The 20,778-nt window shown below is 35.8% G+C and overlaps 2 protein-coding genes across 3 annotated transcripts in view; one reads left to right on the forward strand and one right to left on the reverse strand.

The window, feature by feature from the left end:
- The window catches only part of Slc25a12 (solute carrier family 25 member 12), a 170,514-nt gene that overhangs the window by 106,002 nt on the left and 43,734 nt on the right, over positions 1-20,778 (reverse strand). The gene's annotated exons all lie outside the window — the stretch shown is intronic.
- Hat1 (histone acetyltransferase 1) overlaps positions 4,827-20,778 on the forward strand; it is a 46,905-nt gene continuing 30,953 nt past the window's right edge. The window contains exons 1-3 of one of the 2 annotated variants that reach the window (XM_046447608.2): positions 4,827-4,913; positions 7,910-8,014; positions 19,626-19,701. In XM_046447608.2, coding sequence (XP_046303564.1) covers positions 4,907-4,913; positions 7,910-8,014; positions 19,626-19,701 — 188 coding nt within the window. In that variant the 5' untranslated portion in view covers positions 4,827-4,906. Of the gene's footprint in view, positions 4,914-5,029; positions 5,315-7,909; positions 8,015-19,625; positions 19,702-20,778 lie in introns of those variants that run through there. The other variant, XM_046447610.2, reaches the window with a different exon arrangement.

A 20,778-nucleotide genomic window follows, 5' to 3' on the forward strand; every position in this document is an offset into this window, starting at 1 on the left:
CACTTCTTCACTTCCAAACCTTCTTGCATTGTCTCACACATGAGCTTTTTGGGGACAAATCAGATCCAAACCAAAAGATGTACAGTTTCCAAAAGTAAAGCAGGCGTCATTGAATGGTTATTTTATAAACAAACAAAAACAACTAGAGTGCCCTTCTCTTATCTTGGTCAATCTTTGCTTGTAAAAAAATGCAAAACTGGAAATATTAATGTTCAACTGTTCCTTTTTCAAACTAAATTGCTTATTTTTTTTTCTTTTTTTTGAGGCTTGAACCCAAGGGTACATCTCCAGCCTTGTTTGCTTTTAATTTTTTTTTAGTTGTTGATGGATCTTTATTTTATTTATTTGTATGTGGTGCTGAGAATCGAACCAGTGCCTCACGCATGCTAGGCAAGCGTACCACCATTGAGCCAAAACCCTAGCCCTGCTTTCTTTTAATTTTGAGTACCATAATTTGTAGAACATAAAGAGGAGGTTAAGGAGTTAGTAACCATGCCTAAAAAACTCCAAAGAGATGAAGAAGTTTCTAATTATGAAATAAATCAATATGTCCTTATTAAAAGAAGCAAACAGTATTTAAAACAAACAAACCCTTTAATCCCTATCTCTGAATTTCCCCTCCTAAATATAACAAAATTAAATTTATTAGGTTAAGCTTTTGATATTTTCTGTTTATATCAAAATACATTTCTTTTTGATGGTACTGGGATTGAGATAGGGCCATAACACATACTAGACAAGCACTTTATCATTGAGCTACACCCTTAACATCCAAAATAGATTTTTTTTTTTTTTTGGTACTGGGAATTGAACCCAGGGACACTTAACCATTAGGCCACATCCCAGCCTTTTTAATATTTTATTTAGAGACAGGGTCTCGCTAAGTTGCTTAGGGCCTTTCTAAGTTGCTGAGGCTGGCTTTGAACTCATGATCCTCCTGCCTCAGATTTCAGAGCCACTGGTATTACAGGCATGCACCCCTGTTTCCCCACCAAGATAGATTTTTATATCAATGAAATAGCATAATCTTCTTGTACAATTTATTTTTTAAAAAAATGTTTTAGGTGCCAGGGATTTAACCCAGGCCCTTGCTTATGCTGAACATATACTCTACCATTGAGCTATATCCCTTAGCCCCCTATTTACATTTTAACTTTTTTTCTTTTCTTTTGAGGCTTGAACCCAGGGGTACATACCCAGCCTTGTTTGCTTAGTTTTTGGTATTGGAGATTAAACCCAAAGGGACTTTACCACCCAGCTACATCTTCAATCCATTTTATTTTTTATTTTTATTTCTCACTAAGTTGCTTAGGGCCTTACTAAATTGCTGAGGCTGGTCTTTAACTTAAAATCCTAGTACCTCAGCCTCCTTGGTTGCTGTTAGTTAGTCAGTCTCCTAACTAACCAGGATTTCAGGTGTAATGCTGGATGTGCAAGTAGTTTTGTAGTACAAATACTTACAAGTGAAATTACCTCAAAGAATATATAAAAGTTTAAAATTTGGCTTATAAAAATTTGTTAAAACTGCTAAATTGTTTCTCAAAAAAAAAAAAAAAAAAGAAAAAAAAAAGAATTAGCATAGAGCTAGAGATGTGGCTCAGTGATAGAGTGTTTTGCCTGGCATGCATGAGGCCCTGGGTTGAAACTCTAGCAAATCCTGCCTCCCCTGACAAAAAAATGTACTAGCATGTATACATCTATGAGTAGTTTAAAAATAGAATACTCAAATTGCTGTTAATTTGTGTGTATTTAAGTTATTTTTTATATGATGATTTTCATATGTGCTGATCTATTTTAATTTTCATTCCTATATTCCATTTGGAAGTCATCTAGCTGGATAGGGGCTTCTGCATAATTGAGGATGGAAACTCATAATGCTACCCTCATTACCACTGTGAGCTAAAAAATGAATACAATAACTATGAACTACATGTAGCTAGCTATTGTTATTTGTTAAGATTTCCTACGTCTATTTTCTGGTGACCATATTTTTTATACAAAGTTAAAAAAAAATTCCTTCTGGAAGGTTTCAAGACGATGGTAAAATTTCCTAGTCCATCTGCACTTGAGCTTGTACCAAACAAATGGTTACTAGTCATTCCTAACAGTGTAATTAGTATTTTTTCTCTTGGAAAAAAAAAAAGCCTTTTCCAGATTTTCTATACTAGACTAAAAGTTATCATGTTATCACTTCGTATTTACATAAAATGTTAGAGTCTACAAAGCTTTTTTATAAATATTATTCCATTTAATTTCACAACAATGCATTATGGTGACTGGGAAAATATTAACTCTACTTAATGGATGAAACAAGGTCAATCATGAAGTAGTAGAAGTAATAGGTCACTAAACTTTCCAGACAACTATGCTAACTTTCCCACATATTTCAGAACAGCATGACTCTTATGGGAATTTATTCTACAGTTGTAACAGTCACTTTCTTAAGTACCCTTTAGAACATGGAAAACATGAATTAAAAGGGAAACATCGGCTGGGGTTGTGGCTCAGTGGCAAAGCACTTGCCTCTCGCAAGTGAGGCACTGGGTTCAATCCTCAGACTACATAAAAATAAATTAACAAAATAAAGATATTGTGTTCATATATAACTAATTTTTTTAAAAAGGGAAACATCTCTACAAATAAGGGGAATGTTTTTCCTTTTTGGCAATTTTATATTATTTTTCTGAAAGAAGCCATTCTTTTATCTTTTGGTTAAACTGCATTTAAACATATATTCTGTGATATTTTAAAAAATATGTGTGAAAAATTCTAAGACAATGATGATTTTAAAATTGTAGTCTCAGCCAGGTGTGGTGGCACACATCTGTAATCCCAGTGGCTGGGGAGGCTGAGGCAGGAAGATTGCAGGTTTAAGGCCAACATCAGCAATTGAGTGCCACTGTAAGCAACCTGGTGAGACCCTGTCTCAAAATAAAAAATAAAGGGCTGGGATGTGACTTAGTGGCTAAGCACCCCTGGGTTCAATCCCTGGTACCAAAAAATGTTTGTAGTCTCAATTCTGCAATCAGATATTCAGATCATATTAAATATCGATATAGTTACACTGCCTCAATGTTTATCATATTTCTTCCCTATAATTAACCAAATGCCTCAGGACTAATTATCTATTTCAGATTTGCTGATTTAAAACATAACTTCCTCTTGATTTCTTTCTTGAAAGAATCATAATTGCTGATCATCGATTGACTAATCTATAGATAAAATGATTTTTGTAAAGAAATGAGTCTTGACATTTTGAAAAAAAATTAAAAGAATTGTTCTTCTTTTTTGATTCATAATGTCATTAGTAGCATTGATTTCAGTTTTGTCTTAACATTATGACTACAATGGCTAATGCATAATTAAGGCTTTATTTATTCATTTTGCTGTGTTGGAGATTAAACCTAGGGTTTTGAGCATGCTGGGCAAGCACTCACCACGTAACTACATCCTGAACCCTAATTAAGACTTTAATAAGAAAAGGATCCAGGAGTTCTGAGTTTTCTCATTTTTATCTTCAGAAAGACCATCTCTAAGGGGCTGTGGCTCAAGGGTAGTGCACTTGCCTGGCATGTGTGATGCCCTGGGTTTGATTCTCAGCACCATATATAAATAAATAAAATAAAGATCTACCAACAACTGAAAAAAAGAAAAGACCATCTCTAAGTACCTGAGAATTGGGCTCTTGTGTAACTTGTATACTGAGGGTGAACTTGAGCAATTTACCTTTTCTGGTAATTAGTTTTAGAATCATCCCAAGGATCCATTTTAGATCTAGCATGTATCATGATAATACTAGCTGACAAATATTTGTCCAGAGAAGGATTCTAGTGTATAGACAATATTATGGGAACGTTTGTGGATAATTAAAATAGTGGCTTATCCTCTGGGGGAAAGTTTCAACAGCTACTAAATACTAATGAAACCTGTAACCAAACTTAGCGCCCTATGATGTTTGTAGTTCCAGTCTCAAGGATGTCTAGACATTTAAGACTAAAACAGGCTGCTTGAGGGGTTGGGGACATAGCTCAGTTGGTAGAGTGCTTGAGTGCTTGCCTCCCATGAAAATGGTTGCAAGAAAACAGAGTGTTTAAATACCATAATATATGCTGTTAAAAGCACTAAAGGAGGGAGTGGTAGAGTGTTTATACAGCCACGCGGAAGGCCCCGCATTGGATTACCAGCACCAACAACCAAACCAAAACAAAAAATACATGTTAAAGTACTTGCTTCCTGTAGTCCCAGCTACACGAAACCCTGAGAGAAAAGGGTCGCAAGTTTGAAGCCAGTCTGGGTAGCTTACAGAGAGACCCTGTCAGAGTTGGGGATGTTGTTCTGTGATAGAGCATCTGTGTTTAATACCCAATACCGGGAGAAAAAAAATTAAAAAGGAAAATAATATTTTCAGCAAAAGTACATGTAAGTAAAATAGTAAGTGAAAATTTCTTCTTAAGCCAAAGTCCTACATTTTACCTAGGTAAAACTGGGGCTCAGGTGTCTGTATCTACAGTTCCGGCCAAGGAGCGTTTTTCAGTCTCCAGAACCCATGGGGGCTCGGTAGGAGAAACAGCCTTAAGGTGCCTTAACAGTAACTCTAAAGAAACTCTCCACAATCCCGCGAGCACCTAAACACGAAGGTCCCTTCGGAGGCCTCCTCCACTTTAGGCCTGCAGAGTTGCAGAACGAACTCGCGGCGGCTAGGCAACCGAGCGCGCACTCGGCGCGGTGTTAGCTCCGCCTCTTGAGGAGCTTCTGCCACCGCGCGCCTCAAAACTCTTCCTTTTCATTGGCTTGCGTCACGCTGGGGATGGGCGGGGGAAATTCGTCAGACCGTGCGGTCATTTCCGCTCCGGGAGCGCGCGGGTTGATTCGTCCTTCCTCAGCCGCGGGTGCTCGCAGCTCGGAAATGGCGGGTAAGTTCCCGGGAAAAGTTTACCAAGGGGAGGAGACAGGCAGATTTGGCAAAGAACGCCAATACGGCGGTGACAGTGCCCGCCTGGAACTTTCGGGTTCTAGCTAGGGTTCCAGAAGGTCTGCTTTGTCCGGGAAGCACAGAACTCTGAGCCTATCTTCTTGTTGGCCGCGGTCAGCGCCTCCGCCCCCTACTGATGGGGGTTCTGCGCCTTCTGTGAACAACCTGGTCCCTGCAGAGGGCCAAAGAGGCTGGGGAACAGCGTAGCGACTTAGACTTGTACAGTGCCAGATGCTTTGGGGCTTGTTTTTCTTCCTGTTACTTTTGCCCACTGCTAGCTCAGCTCTGTTACATCTGGTCCTATTCCCGCCAGCTGATTTTAATTCGCAAATTCTCTTCCAGGTTTGTGTCCACCTTCTACTACAGTCAACTTCCGAACTAGCTCTTTACTGCCTCGCCCTGCCCCGGGGCACTCGCTTGTACCCTGAGTGACTTCGTAATTGTCTCCTTAGTCTCTCACACTTTAGTATTCCTAGGATCGTATTTGAATATCCTTTTGAAAGAACGTTGTTCTTGTACTCTTCCTTCATTTAAACTTCCCTTTTAGAGTAGGATTGTGTTCTTGTGTTCCTTCCACTTAGCTCTCTCCAGCTTACGACTTTTAGTTAATTTATAATTGCTGTTACTATATACTTGTACTCATGCTGTTTTGGTGTGAATATATTCCTTTTTTTTTCCAATTACATATCTTTTGAAGCTATAGCATGAGCTCTAGAGATGTTGAAGGAGGGACTGTTCTATCAGATACACACTGTAGGATCTTGGAGTACATTGTATGTACCTGCGTAAGGTGTACATATTTCTAAGAATTATATCAAAATTCAAATTTCAGCTCCACCACGGTAGTAGTTGGATGCTTTTCAACTAAGTCTTTTAATAAGCCTGAGTTTTTGAATATGAAATGGAGTTGATGTACCAATTTATAGAATTGTGGACATTAAGCTAATATATGATTTCACAAGGTGAGACAGTCTTGCTAAGTTGCTGTGCCGCTAAGGCTGGCTTTGAACTTGGAATCCTCCTGTTTCAGCCTCTCAAAGCTGCTGGGACGTACCACCACATCTGTATGCCACCAAGCCTGGTGTCTTTCCATTTTCTGTGTATGTTTTAACTACATTTAAAGTTTCTGACACATCATATCCTCATATTTATTTCTGCTCATGACTTTATTTTTTTTGAGATGTGCTCTGTGTTGCTCAGGCAGATCTTTAATTTATGGGCCCAAGTGATCCTCCTCATGCCTCAGTCTCTCTAGTAGCTAGCTGTGTCTTAACAGTCTGTGTCACCACACTTTTTCCTCCTTCAATTTTAGTAATTTTTATGGTCATTTTATCAGGAAATTTATCTTCATATTTACCTGAAAGTTTCTCTTAATAATGATTTCTTCCAGTGTTGTACGTATATTAATGGGTAACCACTATATAGTAAAATCATTTGGTTATTCTAGTAGCCCACAGTTTATTACTTTATACACATATGGTACATTTTTTTTTTCCCATAAAATGGAAAGATTCTGCCAGGCATGGTAGCCCATGCCTAGTAATCCCAGCGACTCTGGAGGCTTTCTGTATAGTTTTTTGGTACTTGGGATTGAACCCAGGGACACTTAACCACTTAGCCACTTCTCCATCCCTGCTCCATGAGGAGGCAAGAGGATTGCAAGTTCAATGCCAGCCTCATCAGCTTTGCGAGTGAGGCCTTAAGCAACTTAGGGAGACCCTGTCTCAAAATAAAAAATAAAGAGGATTGGGGTATGTGATTTCAGGGGTTAAGTGCCCTTGGGTTCAATCCTGGGTAAAACGCTCCCCCCCCCCAAAAAAAAAAAGATTTTTTTCCCCTTCTTACCCATCCCTATTCTTCTGTTACTCCAGAGGTAACCACAATACCAGTTATTTGTATATCTTGAGGTAACCCATGCATTATCAGTTTTTTACAGTTAATTTTCAGCACTCTGTAGAATTTGAATAGTTAGAAATGAAATACTATCATAATTATCAAAGGACATTCTCATTTTGTTTCTTATATATGATAATGGAAGCAGTTACATCCTTTAGCATTATATTTTGGAGGGGGTTCGGGGGATGACACTGGGAAGTGAACTCAGGGCCTTGTGCATGCTAAGCATGTGCTGTACCACTGAGCTACAACCTAGCTCTACATTTCCTTTTATAAAGGCTATTTATATATAAATCCTTTTGGGTAAATTATATTAATATTAAATGTTTGGAAATGTGAGCTAATTTTCAGGTTTACTCACATAAAGCATGCCTACTTCATAAAGCCTCTATTTCAAAACTTTTTTTTTTCCTTTCTTTTTTGTAATGAGGCATTCATGTTCAGTATTTTTTCCCCCTTTTTTTTTTTTTTTTGAGGACTATATGGAGAATGACATTTATTTATTTGTTTGTTTGTATTGGGGATTGAACCCAGGTTCTTGCACATGCCAGGTAAATGTTTTATCACAACCTTTTTAAAGAAATTTTTTAAATTTTATTTTATTCATTTATTTTTTTATGTGGTGCTAACGATTGAACCCAGTGCCTGACACATGATAGGCAAGCACTCTATCACTGAGCTACAACCCCAACCCCTATCGCAAACCTTTTATAAAATTTTATTTTCAAACAAGGTCTTGCTAAGTTGCCCAAGCTGGCCTCAAACTTGTGATTCTTCTGCCTCACCTCCCAGATTGCTGGGATTATAGGTGTGTTTCACCATGCCAGCTGCCTTTTCCGACTTCTAATGAGAATCCTACTTGTAGATTTGATTATTATTATTTTTTAATATCTTTATTTCATTTTTATGTGGTGCTGAGGATCGAACCTAGTGCCTTACATGTACTAGGCGAACACTCTATAACTGAGCCACAACCCCAGCCACAGATTTGATTATTTAAATCACTTCTAACCAAACCTTGTAAAATCCCTTTTCTCTTAGGATTTGGTGCTATGGAGAAGTTTTTGGTAGAATACAAGAGTGCAGTGGAGAAGAAGCTGGCAGAGTATAAATGTAACACCAATACAGCAATTGAACTAAAATTAGGTATGTATGCCATTTCTAAGTAATATAATTTACATAATATGTATGCATATATGATTTCTTGTAAAATTTGAAGTAGAATTTTATGTAAGAACAGTTATTTATGTAAATTTATAGTTTTCTGCATTTATTGAATATAGCCAGATTTTATGCAGGCTTGATTTATGTCATAGAGTGGAAATGTTTGAGGGAGAAAGTTTAAAATATGGGAAAGATACAAAAAGTCACAGGTATATGTGGACTCATTTTTTTTTGTTTTGGGGGGGGGGTGCTGGGGATTCAGCCTCAAGGGTGCCTTTTTTTTTTTTTTTGATGGTTGCAGAGAAAGCATCTTGATAAGTTGATGAGACTGGCCTCAAACTTAGGATCTCCTACCTGAGCCTCCTACTTCAGTTGCTAGGATTACAGGCAGGTGTCACTGTGCCTGGCAGGTCTCAGAGTCTTAAAAATAATTATAGATAATAACAAGTATTAATGAAGATGTGGAGAAAAACTCATCTATTGCTGGTAGGAATATGAAACAATGTCATTTTTAGAAAGAAGTTTGGCACTTTTTCTTAAAAAATTAACTATATGACTCATTTTTACTTGTAAGTGTCTACCTAAGAGAAATGAAATACATGAAAGGCTTGTATGTGAAAACATTTATAGGCTGGGGATGTGGCTCAAGTGGTAGCACGCTCGCCTGGCATGCATGCGGCTCAGGTTCCATTCTCAGCACCACATACAAACAAAGATGTTGTGTCCACCGAAAACTAAAAAATAAATATTAAAAAAATTCTCTCTCTCTCTCTCCCTCTCCCTCTCTCTCTCTTTCCTCTCCCCTCTCTCTCTTAAAAAAAAAAAAAAAATTCATAGAAGCATTGTTTACAACAGCCAACAAATGATAACAGTCCAGATACACATTAGCTGGTAAAAGGATAAAATATGATGTATTTATATGATTAAATACTATTTGACAATAAAAGGAATGATGTTCAGATAGCCTATCACAAGGTGAATGAACCTCAAAGTCATGCTAAGTGAAAGTAGTTAGACAAAACCAGTCATATTATATAATTCCATTTGTATGCAGTGTTTGAAAAAGACAGATTTGTAGAGATACAAAGTAGATTAATGGTTGCCTGTTGCTGGAGGTAGGAACAGAGAACTGTAGATAGGCATGAAGTTCCTTTTGGGGATGATAGAAATGTTTTAAAATTAGATTGTGGCACAACTCAACTTACTAAAATTGTACACTTAAGTGGAAAAATATGACCATGAAACATTTCTGTTACTTTTTATGTCTCTGTTTCCTCATCTATAAAATGGATTTAATAGAATTTCGTAGTTGTGAAGAGTAAATGTTAAGTACAAATAAACTGCTTAAACAACTTGACGTATAGAAAATACTCAGTAGATGCCAATTGCTGAAAACAGTGCAAATATAACAAGTATAAAGATGACAGAGGTTAACATTTCCTGAACACTAACTACAGAGAAAATACTAATCTAGATTTTTTTTTAATATTTAGTTGTCAGTGGACCTATATTTTTGAGAATTGAACCCAGTGCCTTACATGTGCTAGGCAAGCGCTCTGCCACTGAGCCACAACCCCAGCCCTGATCTAGATTTTTTGTGTGCACGTATTTTAATTTATTTTTCTGAAACCAGGATTCTCTTGTATAGGCTTTTTAATGTAGCTTAACAGTGTCTTAAATATTATTCACTATTATATCTTAAATTATGTAATACAGTATGGTGGTATCATAAATTGCTTATTTTAAGTATTTCCTCTTGACATTTGTGGTTTGCTTCTCTTTTACTATTAAAAATAACTTTATAACAAATATCCATTTATATCCTTCATCCATTTCTGTGATTGTTTGATACAATGTATGACTAGAAATTGGAATGTTAGGGCAGAGTTTCTCAACTCCAGCATTCCTGACATTTTGGGTTATATAATTTTTTTGTTGTAGGGAACTGTCCTATGTATTGTATGTTGTTTAACATAATATTCCTGGTCTCTACTAACTGAATGCCTTTAACACTTCCCTATGGTTTTATTTTTTTAAAAAACTTTTTTTTTTTTTTTTAAAGAGAGAGAGAGAGAGAGAGGATTTTTTAATATTTTATTTTTCAGTTCTTGGCGGACAAACATCTTTGTTTGTATGTGGTGCTGAGGATCGAACCCGGGCTGCACGCATGCCAGGCGAGCGCCCTACCGCTTGAGCCACATCCCCAGCCCCTTCCCTATGGTTTTAGCAACCAAAAATATCATCAGCTATTACCAAACACTCCCTACGGACAGTGAATAAAGGTGTCCCTCTTTTGAGGACCACAGTGTTAGATGAAGGGGATATGAACATATTGTATTTTAGTAGCGATTTCCAAATTGCATTCTAAAAAAGTACCTATACTTGCACCAGCATTTTTTGAAATTACCCTTTTACCTCTTTCCTGGTCAACATTGCATATTATTTAAAGCAAAAAACCAAAACCCTTATCTTGCTAGTAGGTGAAAAATAGTTTCTTGTTTTAATTTGCAATGAAATGGAATAGCTTTTCTTTTTGGTCATGTATATGTATTCTATGGATTTACTGTGTTACCCCACCTCAACTGATGTTTTAAATTGTGGTAAAAACCATAAAATTTACCATATTTACCATTTTGTTTGTTGTTGTTTGAGATAGGGTTTTGCTATATTGCCTAGGCTGCCCTGAAACTCCTGGGCTCATGTGACCCTTCTATCTCAGCATCCTATAGCTGGGACTACAGGCTTGCATCACTTGGTGACAGGTTTTGTTTCTTTGGGTGTGGGGGGTACCAGAGATTGAACCCAGGGCCCTGAGCCACATCCCCAACCCTGTTGAGTCTCAATGAGTTGCCCAGCAATCCTCTTATCTCAGCCTCCTGAGCCACTGGGATTACAGGTGTGCACCACTGCACCCAGCAGTGACAGGTTTTTGATCTTTACCATTTTCAAGTGTACAGGTCAGTGATGTTAAGTATTTTTACATCGTTGTGCTGTGGATCTCCAGAACTTTTCATCTTGCAAAACTGAAACTCTGAACCTGTAAAAAAAATTCGCTATTGCTTCCTCTCTAGAGCTGGCAATCACCATTTTATTTTCATTTCTGGAGTTGCAATACCTCATATAAGTGAAAGGTATTTGCTTTTTTGTGACTTATTTCACTTAGCATTATGTTCTCAAGGCTCATTCATGTTTTGGCATGTGACAGGATTTCCTTTCTTTTTAAGGGTGAATAATATTCCATTTTATGCGTATACCATATTTTATTTATCTACTCAGCTGTTGATAGATGTTGGGTTGCTTCCACTTCTTGTCTATTGTGAATAATGCTATAATGAAAATAGGTAAAAAAAAAATATTTCTGCAAGACCCTGCTTTGGGTTATTTTGGATATACCCAGAAGTTGTATTGCTGGTAATTTGGGGGGAGGGTGCTGGGATTGAACCTAGGGCTTCATTTATGCTAACTACACACTTTACCACTGAGCTACATCTGTAGTCTCAAGGTAATTCTATTTTTAATTCTTAGTGGAACTGCCATATTGTTTTCCATTGCTACCACACCATTTTATGTTCCTAAAAACAGTGCACAAAAGTTCTAGTTTCTCCACATTCTTTCCAATATTTCTGGGTTTTTTACTGTGTTTTTGACCATTTTAAAATTTGATAATTAAAGATTATTTTGCATCACCAATTTCTATTTTCTAATCTTTTTTTAACAAATGCATTATAATTATATGTAATAATGGGATTTGTTACATATTTGTACATGCATACAATATAATCTGATCAATTTTATTTTCTTACATCTCTCTTTTCTCTTCCCTGTAGTCCCCTTTCTATTTTTATGAGATTTCCTCCTCTCCTTTTTTCCCTTTTTTCTAGCTTCCAGATATGAAAGGGAAAAAAAATCCACATACTGCCCTTACATTCCATCTATTTTTCGCAAATTACATTTTTGTTTTTTATGACTGGATAAAACTCTGTGGTGTTTATATCACATTTCTTTATCCATTCATCTGTTGACAAATACATAGACTGGTTTTGTAATTTGGCTTTTCATGGGTATTCATGTATTACTAAACTGTGCTGACTTTAATTCTTCAGGATAAATACTTAGGAGTGGTACAGCTGGGTCATACAGTGGTTCCATTCCTAGTGTTTTGAGTAATCTCTGTACTGATTTGAGTAATCTCTGTACTGATTTTCATAGTGGCTATACTAATTTATAATCCTACTGACAGTGTATAAGTGTTCCTTCTTCCCCTTATCTTCACCAGCATTTTAAATTTATTGTTATTTGTATTCTTTTTTTGGTGGGGGGAGGTACCAGGGATTGACCTCAAAGGCACTTAACCACTGAGTCACATCCCCAGCCCCCCTTTTTTTGTATTTTATTTAGAGACAGGGTCTCACTGAGTTGCTTAGTGCCTTGCTAAGTTGCTGAGGCTGGCTTTGAACTCAGGATCCTCCTGCTTCAGCTTCCCAAGCCACTGGGATTACAGTATAGGCATGTGCCACTGCACCAGCTGTTATTTGTATTCTTGATGACTGCCATTCTATTTGGAGTGAGGTGGAATCTCAGTGTAGTTTTTTGGGGGGTGGATACTGGGGATTGAACTCAGGGGCACTTGACCACTGAGCCACATCCCCAGCCCTTTTTTGTATTTTATTTAGAGACGGAGTCTCACTGAGTTGCTTAGTGCCTTGCTTTTTCTCAGGCTGACTTTGAGCTCACAATCCTCCTGCCTCAGCTTCCCGAGCTGAGGGATTACAGGAGTGTGCCACTATGCCTGGCTCCTCACCAACATTTTATGTTGTCAGTTTTTAAAATTTTAGGCATTCAGTGGGTATATAGTGGTATATATTTTTTTTTCATGTAGTTATTGAGCATTTGTGTACCTGCTTCTGTGACTTGTTGAAATTTTTTCCCATTTTTTTATTTGGGCTGTTTATCTTTTTATTGTTGAGTTGTAGTTATTGTTTATTCTGAACATGAGTCCTTTGTGCAGATAATGTGTTTTGTTCATATTTTCCCCTGAGTGGGTATGTGGCTTGCCTATTCATATTCTAAACAGTGTCTTAATAAGCAAAAGCTTTCAGTGTTGATGAAATTCAATTTATTTTTCCCCAATTTATCCTTAAAACTTACATTAGTGTTCTTTGGTTCTTGCCTAAAATGTTTGCCTACCCCAAGGAGATCATGATGATATCACTTGTTTTCTTCTGAAAGCTTTGTAGTTTTAACTATTTACAATTAGGTGTATGATACATCTCATGTTACTTTTCATGTACAATATAAGGAAGGGAATCAAAGTTTGTTCTTCTATGTATATAGTCATTTATACCAGTATAATTTGTGTGAATGCTTCAGTGCTTTGACAAAAATAAATTGACCTTGTAAGTATAGCCCTCCATCTGGCTTCTATTCTCATCCATTGATTTATTTGTGTATTCTGCCAATATCATAATGTCTTAATTAGTGTAAGTTTATATTTAATCTTGATAGTGTGAGTACTCCATCTTTTGTTCTTTTTCCAAGATTGTTTTGATTATTTTTTACTTCATTTCCATGTATGTTTTGGAATCATTCTATTAATTTCTATTCAAAAACTTCTGGGTTAATTGAGATTACACTGAAATCTATAAATGAATGTGGAGAAAATTGTTGTCTTTGTTATTTTGAGCTTTCTAATCCATGAATGTGGCATATCTCTATAATCTGCAAATGTTTTCAATCTCACATGTTTTGTTAAATATATATGAGTAAATCTATGTCTTTAGCTTTTTGATGCTTTAGAATACAGTAGATTTTAAAAATTTCTTTCAATTCTTTCGTGTGTATTTGAACTTACATTCACATAATGTCAGTTTGTGCAATTCTTTGTGTTCTTCAACACCATTAAACATCTATTGAGATGATATATATATATATATATATATATATATATATAAATAGTAGTGTGATAGTGGTATATGCCTTTATTCCCAGTGAAACCAGAGGCTGAAGCAGTAGGATAGCAAGTTCAAGGCCAGCCTCAGCAATTTAGTGAGACGCTCAGTAAGCAATCCTATTATCTATTAACAAAGGCAATTTTAGCTTTTTTTTTTTCTGTCCATATGTCTTAGTTTCCATGTTTAAAATCTGATTATATGGTACAGGACCTCTATTTTAATGCCAAATGGAGGTGGTAGAGCAGACTTTTTTGCCTTATTCTCAGTTTAAATAGGAAAATATTGAACTTTTCACAATTAAGTTTGGTATTATCTGTAGGATCTTTTCTGTTCTGTTCTTGTCATGATGCAAGAGATGAAACTCAGGGCCTTGTGGATAATAGGCAAATGCTCTACCACTGAGCTACATCCACAGACTTTTTAAAAATTTATTTTGAAAGGGTCTAGCTAAGTTGCTCAGGCTGGCATCAAACTAGTGATTCTCCTGCTTCAGCCTCCCAGGTAGCTAAGATTACAAGTGACCATACCCATCTAGCTGTAGATGTTTTAATGTATGTTGTCAGACTGAGGAAATTTCCTTCTTTTCCTAATTTGATAAGTTTTTGTCACGAATGAGTGTTGTGTTCTGACTAATGTTTTTCTTTGTTGAGATCATTATATGATTATTTTATGATTCATAAATCATTATATGATTTTTTTCTTTGATTCTGGTAACATGAATTACTTAATGGATTTTTAATTGTTAAATTAGTTTTATATGCTACTACATTATCTTTTCCTACTTTGCTGGATTCAGCTTGATAATATTTTGGTAAGAATTTTTGCATCTTTGTTCATGGGAGGTAATGGTTTCTCTTATGTCCTTGTTCAATTTTGGTGTCAAAGTTTTGCTGGTCCATAAAATGAGTTAATAACTTACTTTTCTTTGAGAAGAGTTTATATAAGATTCATTATTATTCCTTCTATACATGTTTGTAGCAGAGCCTTATGTATCTTGAGTTTTCTTTGTCAAAGGGTTTTTAACCACAAATCCAGTGAATACATTTAATACTATTCTGGTTTTCTATGTCTCCTTATGTTTCTTTTTTTGGGGAGGGGGCGGTGGGGTATTACTAGGGATTGAACTCAGGCATTCAACCACTGAGCCACATCCCCAGCCCTATTTTATATTTTATTTAGAGACAGGTCTCACTGAGTTGCTTAGTACCTCACCGTTGCTGAGGCTGGCTTTGAACCCTCAAACTTCCTGTCTCAGCCTCCCAAGCCGCTAGGATTATGGGCATGTGGCACCACGCCCAGCTCTCCTTATGTTTTTATAGTTTTTGTCTTTTAAGTAATTTGTATGTTTCATCCAACATTCTTACCAGAAAGTTGTTTAAAATGTTTTTTATTACCAGCGTGCATGGTAGGGGTTGAACCTAGGGCCTTTTGCATGCTGTATGAGCCCTTTACCACTTTACAGCTCCCCTATTAACATCTAAATGGCTATGGAATCTATTACCAAGAAGATCCCTTCTTGTAGATATTGGTAATTCATATTTTTTCTTTTTCTTGATAAATTTACCTACAAGCTTATTAATCTTTTTAGTTGCTTCTCTCTGTTGTTTGTTTTCTATTTTTAATCTTTAATTTTTTTATTCTTATTTTGGGTTAATTTACTTTAAAAATTTCAGTCCATTTAAACTTTTTATTTTATTTTTTGTGTTAGGTAATGGACATTAAACTCAGGGGCACTGTGCCATTGAATTATATCCACAGCCCTTTTTATTTTTTGAGACAGCGTCTTGCTAAGTTGTTGAGCCTTGCCTCAAACTTGCGATATTCTTGCCTCAGCCTTTGGAATATCTGGGATTACAGGCATATGCCACTGTGCTTATCTAAGCTTTTCTTTTCTAATGTTAGCATTAATGTTTAAATTTACTTCTAAATACTGATTTGCTTGCATCCACTAATTCTATTGTGGGTTTAAAAAAAAATTTGTATTTACTCATTTATTTTGTGGTGCTGGGAATGGAACTCAGGGCCTTCCAACATACTTGGTAAATGCTCTTCCACTGAGCCATATATATCCCCAGCCCTGTGTTGTGTTTTTATTTTTACTCAAGTCAGAATATTTTCTGGGAGGGAGGAATGGGGAGAGATTGATCCGTGAGTACTAAGTTATAGTTAAAGAGGAATAAGAAGTTCTGGGTGCTCTTGTATAGTATGTCGATTATAGTTAATAATTACTATGTGTTAAAAAACTAGAAGAGGGCTGAGGTTGTTGCTCAGTGGTAGAGAACTTGCCTAGTATGTGGGAGGCCCGGGGTTCAATTCTCAGCACCACATGTAAACATATAATAAATAAAATAAAAGTATTGGGTCCATTTACAACTAAAAAAAAAAAAAAACTAGAAGAAAGGATTTTGGATACATTTACCATAAAGTAGTAATAAATGTTTGAGAAGATATATATGTTTAATCTGATTTAAATATTACACAAGGTACACATGTATCAAAACATCACATGGTTGTATTATTGGTATTACCCCTCCTTTAAATGTTTGATAGACTTCACCAGTGAAGCTTTATGTGCCTTGAGTTTTCTTTGTCACAAAGTTTTCTAACCACCCGTCTACTGAATAAATTTAATACTATTCTGATTTTCTGTGTCTTCTCATGTACAAAACTGACCCACTAGTTTCACAGTGATTACTTACTGGAAGTTAGGGGAAGGATGAGAAACTGCATTAGATAAGTAGTTTTACACTATTGTATGGGGATGAGAGATAATTTAGGAAATCAATAGGATTAGATAGTGTAATGAGATTAATTATGTTGTCTCCAGGGTGTATTATAATATTGAGACCCCTAACTCTGTAGATTGCTGGTGCTGATAAGAATGTTGCCCCCAAACTGGAGCTACCCCTATGTTTTAAAATAATATAATTAAACTTATCCATTCACACTGTCAGGAGAAAATGTGTTGGCTAGAACACTAAGATTTCAGTTAAAGAACACAGAATTATAAGTAAATTTAGTAATAATCCATAATACAATCAGATACTATGGGAAATGTGTGGCAGCAACTCTGAAACTACTTGAGGGTTAGAAGCCACTTATATGTACATTGTGAGCACCTGTCAACAGATTTTACACATGTTAAATGCTTAAGTATTTATTAAACAAGCTTAAAATTGATTAATGTGCTTTGGTGATTTCTTATTTTTGCTTTTGGCTAACAACACGTATCTTCTTGTATGTATCTTGTCCCTCAAAACCTAAAATAAGTCTGAAAACCAGAAAGAATGGGAACTATATATAGAAGTAGAAACAATAGAACATATGTTCAAACGAAAGATTTATTGCAAGCCCTGTGTTCTACATAGCAATAATGTGCCATTTAGTGTAGCAGGCTTTAAGCTTCCATTTTCCCCCAGAATGTTAATGTTGGAGGTTTTCCTGGAAGGAAAATTTTTAGTGACTATTTTTTATTTTTTGGTACCAGGGATTGAATCCAGGAGTGCTTAACCACTGAGCCACAACCCCAGACCTTTTTAAATTTATTTTTTAAAGTTTTTTAAAATTGTAGATGGACACAATACCTTTATTTTATTTATTTAGTTTATATATATAACATGTGTGTGTATGTATATATATATATTTGTATATATATAGTTGTCAATGGATCTTTTTACTTTATTTATTTATATGTGGTGCTGAGGATCAAACCCAGGGCCTCACACATGCCAGTCAAGTGCTCCACCACTGAGCTACAACTCCAGCCCTATTTATTTTATTTTTATGTGGTGCTGAGGATCAAACCCAGTGCTTCACACATGCTAGGCAAGCGCTCTACCACTGAGCTACATACGCAGTCCCATCTTTTTATTTTTTGAGACAGGGTCTCACTAGTTGCTTAGAGCCTCACTAAGTTGCTAAGGCTGGCTTTGAACGTGCAATCCTCCTGCCTCAGCTTCTTTACCCATGCAAATGGTGATATAATATACATATTAAAAGCAGTAGTTTGAAATTGGTTTTTCAAATTTCTAAGAGATAGTGAAACATTTTCAAACATTCAAGATTTAACAGTTGGAAAATTTTAAGTTAATGAGTCTGGACATATTGGACTACTTTTTATTAACTTTGAAAGATTACACACAAAAAACAAAGCAAACTAATGAGTATCTGTGATCCCATCTCTCCACTTTTTCATATCTTAACATCTGACTATATTGGCCCAGGTCTTGTCTTTTTTTTTCTTTCAATTTTTATTGTGAGCAATTTCAAACACATGGAGAAGTTGAGAGAATAAAACAATACTCACCTATATCCAACACCTAGAATCAAATTTACATTCTGCCATATTTGCTTTATTGTGTGTATTTTTGCTGAATTATTTGAAAAGTAGGTTTCTGAATATCATGACGCCTCCCTCACAGTACATTTCCTAATATATGAGCATTAACATGTATATATATATATATGTGTGTGTGTGTGTGTGTGTATAAAACTATAATGCCAAACTATATATAAGAAAACTATAATTTTCTTATCAGAGCTAAGAAAATTTAAAGGTAATCCTTCAATATCCTGTAATTTTGTATTCTGCCTTCAATTCTATAATAGCTTTATAAAATTTAATTAAAAGCAAATTCCAATCAAGAATCATGAACTGCATTGGCTTTTGTTTTTACAATACTGGGGATCAAACACAGGGCGTTACATGTGCTAGACAAAGCAGTCTATCACTGAGCTGTATCCCCCCAGCTCCATGTACTGCATTTGTTTTTGCCCAACCCCCCCCCCTACTGGGGATTGAACTCAGGAGCAGTTGACCACTGAGCCACATCCCCAGCCGTATTTTGAATTTTATTTAGAGACAGGGTCTCACTGAGTTGCTCAGCATCTAGCTTTTGCTGAGGCTGGTTTTGAACTCGCAATTTTCCTGTCTCAGCCTCCCAAGCCCCTGGTGCATTTGGTTTTAATATTTTTTAATCTCTCTTAATCTAGAGTGGACTCCCTCCCTCCTTAGGCATTTCTCCCTTGCCATGCTATGGATTTCTGTGGAAGTGTAAAGTTATTGCATAGAATTATTAAACAAATCTACATTCTGGATTTGTCTTGTTTCCTTTTGGTGGTGTTTAACTTGTTTCATTATTATCTGTATTTCCTGTAAATTAGAAGACTAAAAACCGTTATTAGAGTTAGAATAAACATTCTTGGTTATAAAACAAAACTTCATAAGTGATGCCGTGTGCTTCATATTGTTGAGTTAGTAGGCATGTAATGTTGGTCTGTTCCATAATGAGGGTTGATGCTATTATATCACATAGAAAAGTGGTGACTATCAGATATCTAAAGTGAAAAGATATCTTTCCTTCTGTGAATTAGTAATCTGCTAGGTGATATGTTGGCATCCATTGAATAACCTCACTGACCATGAGGACAGTATTAGAAAATTTTCATCTATAACTTACTTTTTCATTTTTCATTTTCATTGTTCACTAATCTTATGAGAATCCAGTATAAATTATATAATAGTGACATCTTAAGTAAGAAATATGTTGTTTGTATCCTAATTATAGTGAAATTCTTGAAATAGAAATTCCTGTCACTTTTAGTATCCTTAATATCTCTGTATTTTTTATTTTTTTAAACAGTTCGTTTTCCTGAAGATCTTGAGAATGACATTAGAACTTTCTTTCCTGAATATACCCATCAACTCTTTGGGGATGAGTAAGTAAATTAATAAAAGGTTTGCCAGGGCTGAGATTGTGGCTCAGTGGCAGAGCACTTGCCTAGCATGTGTGAGGCACTGAGTTCAACTCTCAGCACCACATATAAATAAATAAATATGATACAAAGGTCCATTGACAACTTAAAAAAAAAAAAAAAAAAAAAAGGTTTGCCAAATTAGTAAATTAGTATGGCAAAAAAAAAAAAAAATCCATTCTTCTTTAAGATTTGGAAGTCAGATTTTATTTTCTTTACCTCATTTCTCATGTAATTAGAGTTAGGGTTACATATTAGAATAGTATTTTTGACATTGAGACACTAGTCTATGTAATACTTATCATTTAGTACTGTGAATACATTATCTCATTTAATTCTCAAGGCCATATTAGCTGTGCGTTGGGTGGAATTGTGTAACTGCCTAAGGATATATGAATGGCTAGACTTCACATTCTGGCAGTTTGATTCCAGAGCCCAGATTTAATTAATTTTTTTGCTTACCTTTTTGTTATACTAATTCTATTATAACATATACTTCCCTACAGCTGGAAGGCTTCAGTTGTTATTCTATGATTAAATAAGAAATTAGAGAAATTTATTTTTAGAAGCAACTTTAAGGATATGTCGTAGTATATTCAACATATTATTTGATTTCTTTAGTTTCACTATATTATTGGAGTAAATAGGTACCATTTCTTTTCTTTTTTTTTTGTTTCTGATTCCAGGGATTGAACTCAGGGGCACTTGACCACTGAGCCACATCCCCGGTCCTATTTTGCATTTTATTTAGAGATAGGGTCTCACTGAGTTGCTTAGCTCCTCACCATTGCTGAGGCTGACTTTGAATTTGGGGGGATCCTCCTGCTTCAACCTCCCAAGCCACTGGGATTTTAGGCATGCGCTACCGTGCCCAACTTCTTTTTGTTTAATTTGTTGATTTCAATTTTTTTTCAGATTTGCAGGAAGTTACAAGAGTAATAAGTGAATATCTTTTACCTGAATTCACACTTTTAACTTAGTTAAATTTGCTTTAATCATTCTCTCTTCTTGTATATATTATTGTTGTTATTGAACCATTTG

Source organism: Marmota monax, unplaced genomic scaffold (assembly GCF_021218885.2).
Source record: "Marmota monax isolate L192 unplaced genomic scaffold, Marmota_monax_Labrador192_F-V1.1 WCK01_AAM20220418_F8-fsc00007, whole genome shotgun sequence".
In the NCBI taxonomy this organism is placed as follows: domain Eukaryota; kingdom Metazoa; phylum Chordata; class Mammalia; order Rodentia; family Sciuridae; genus Marmota; species Marmota monax.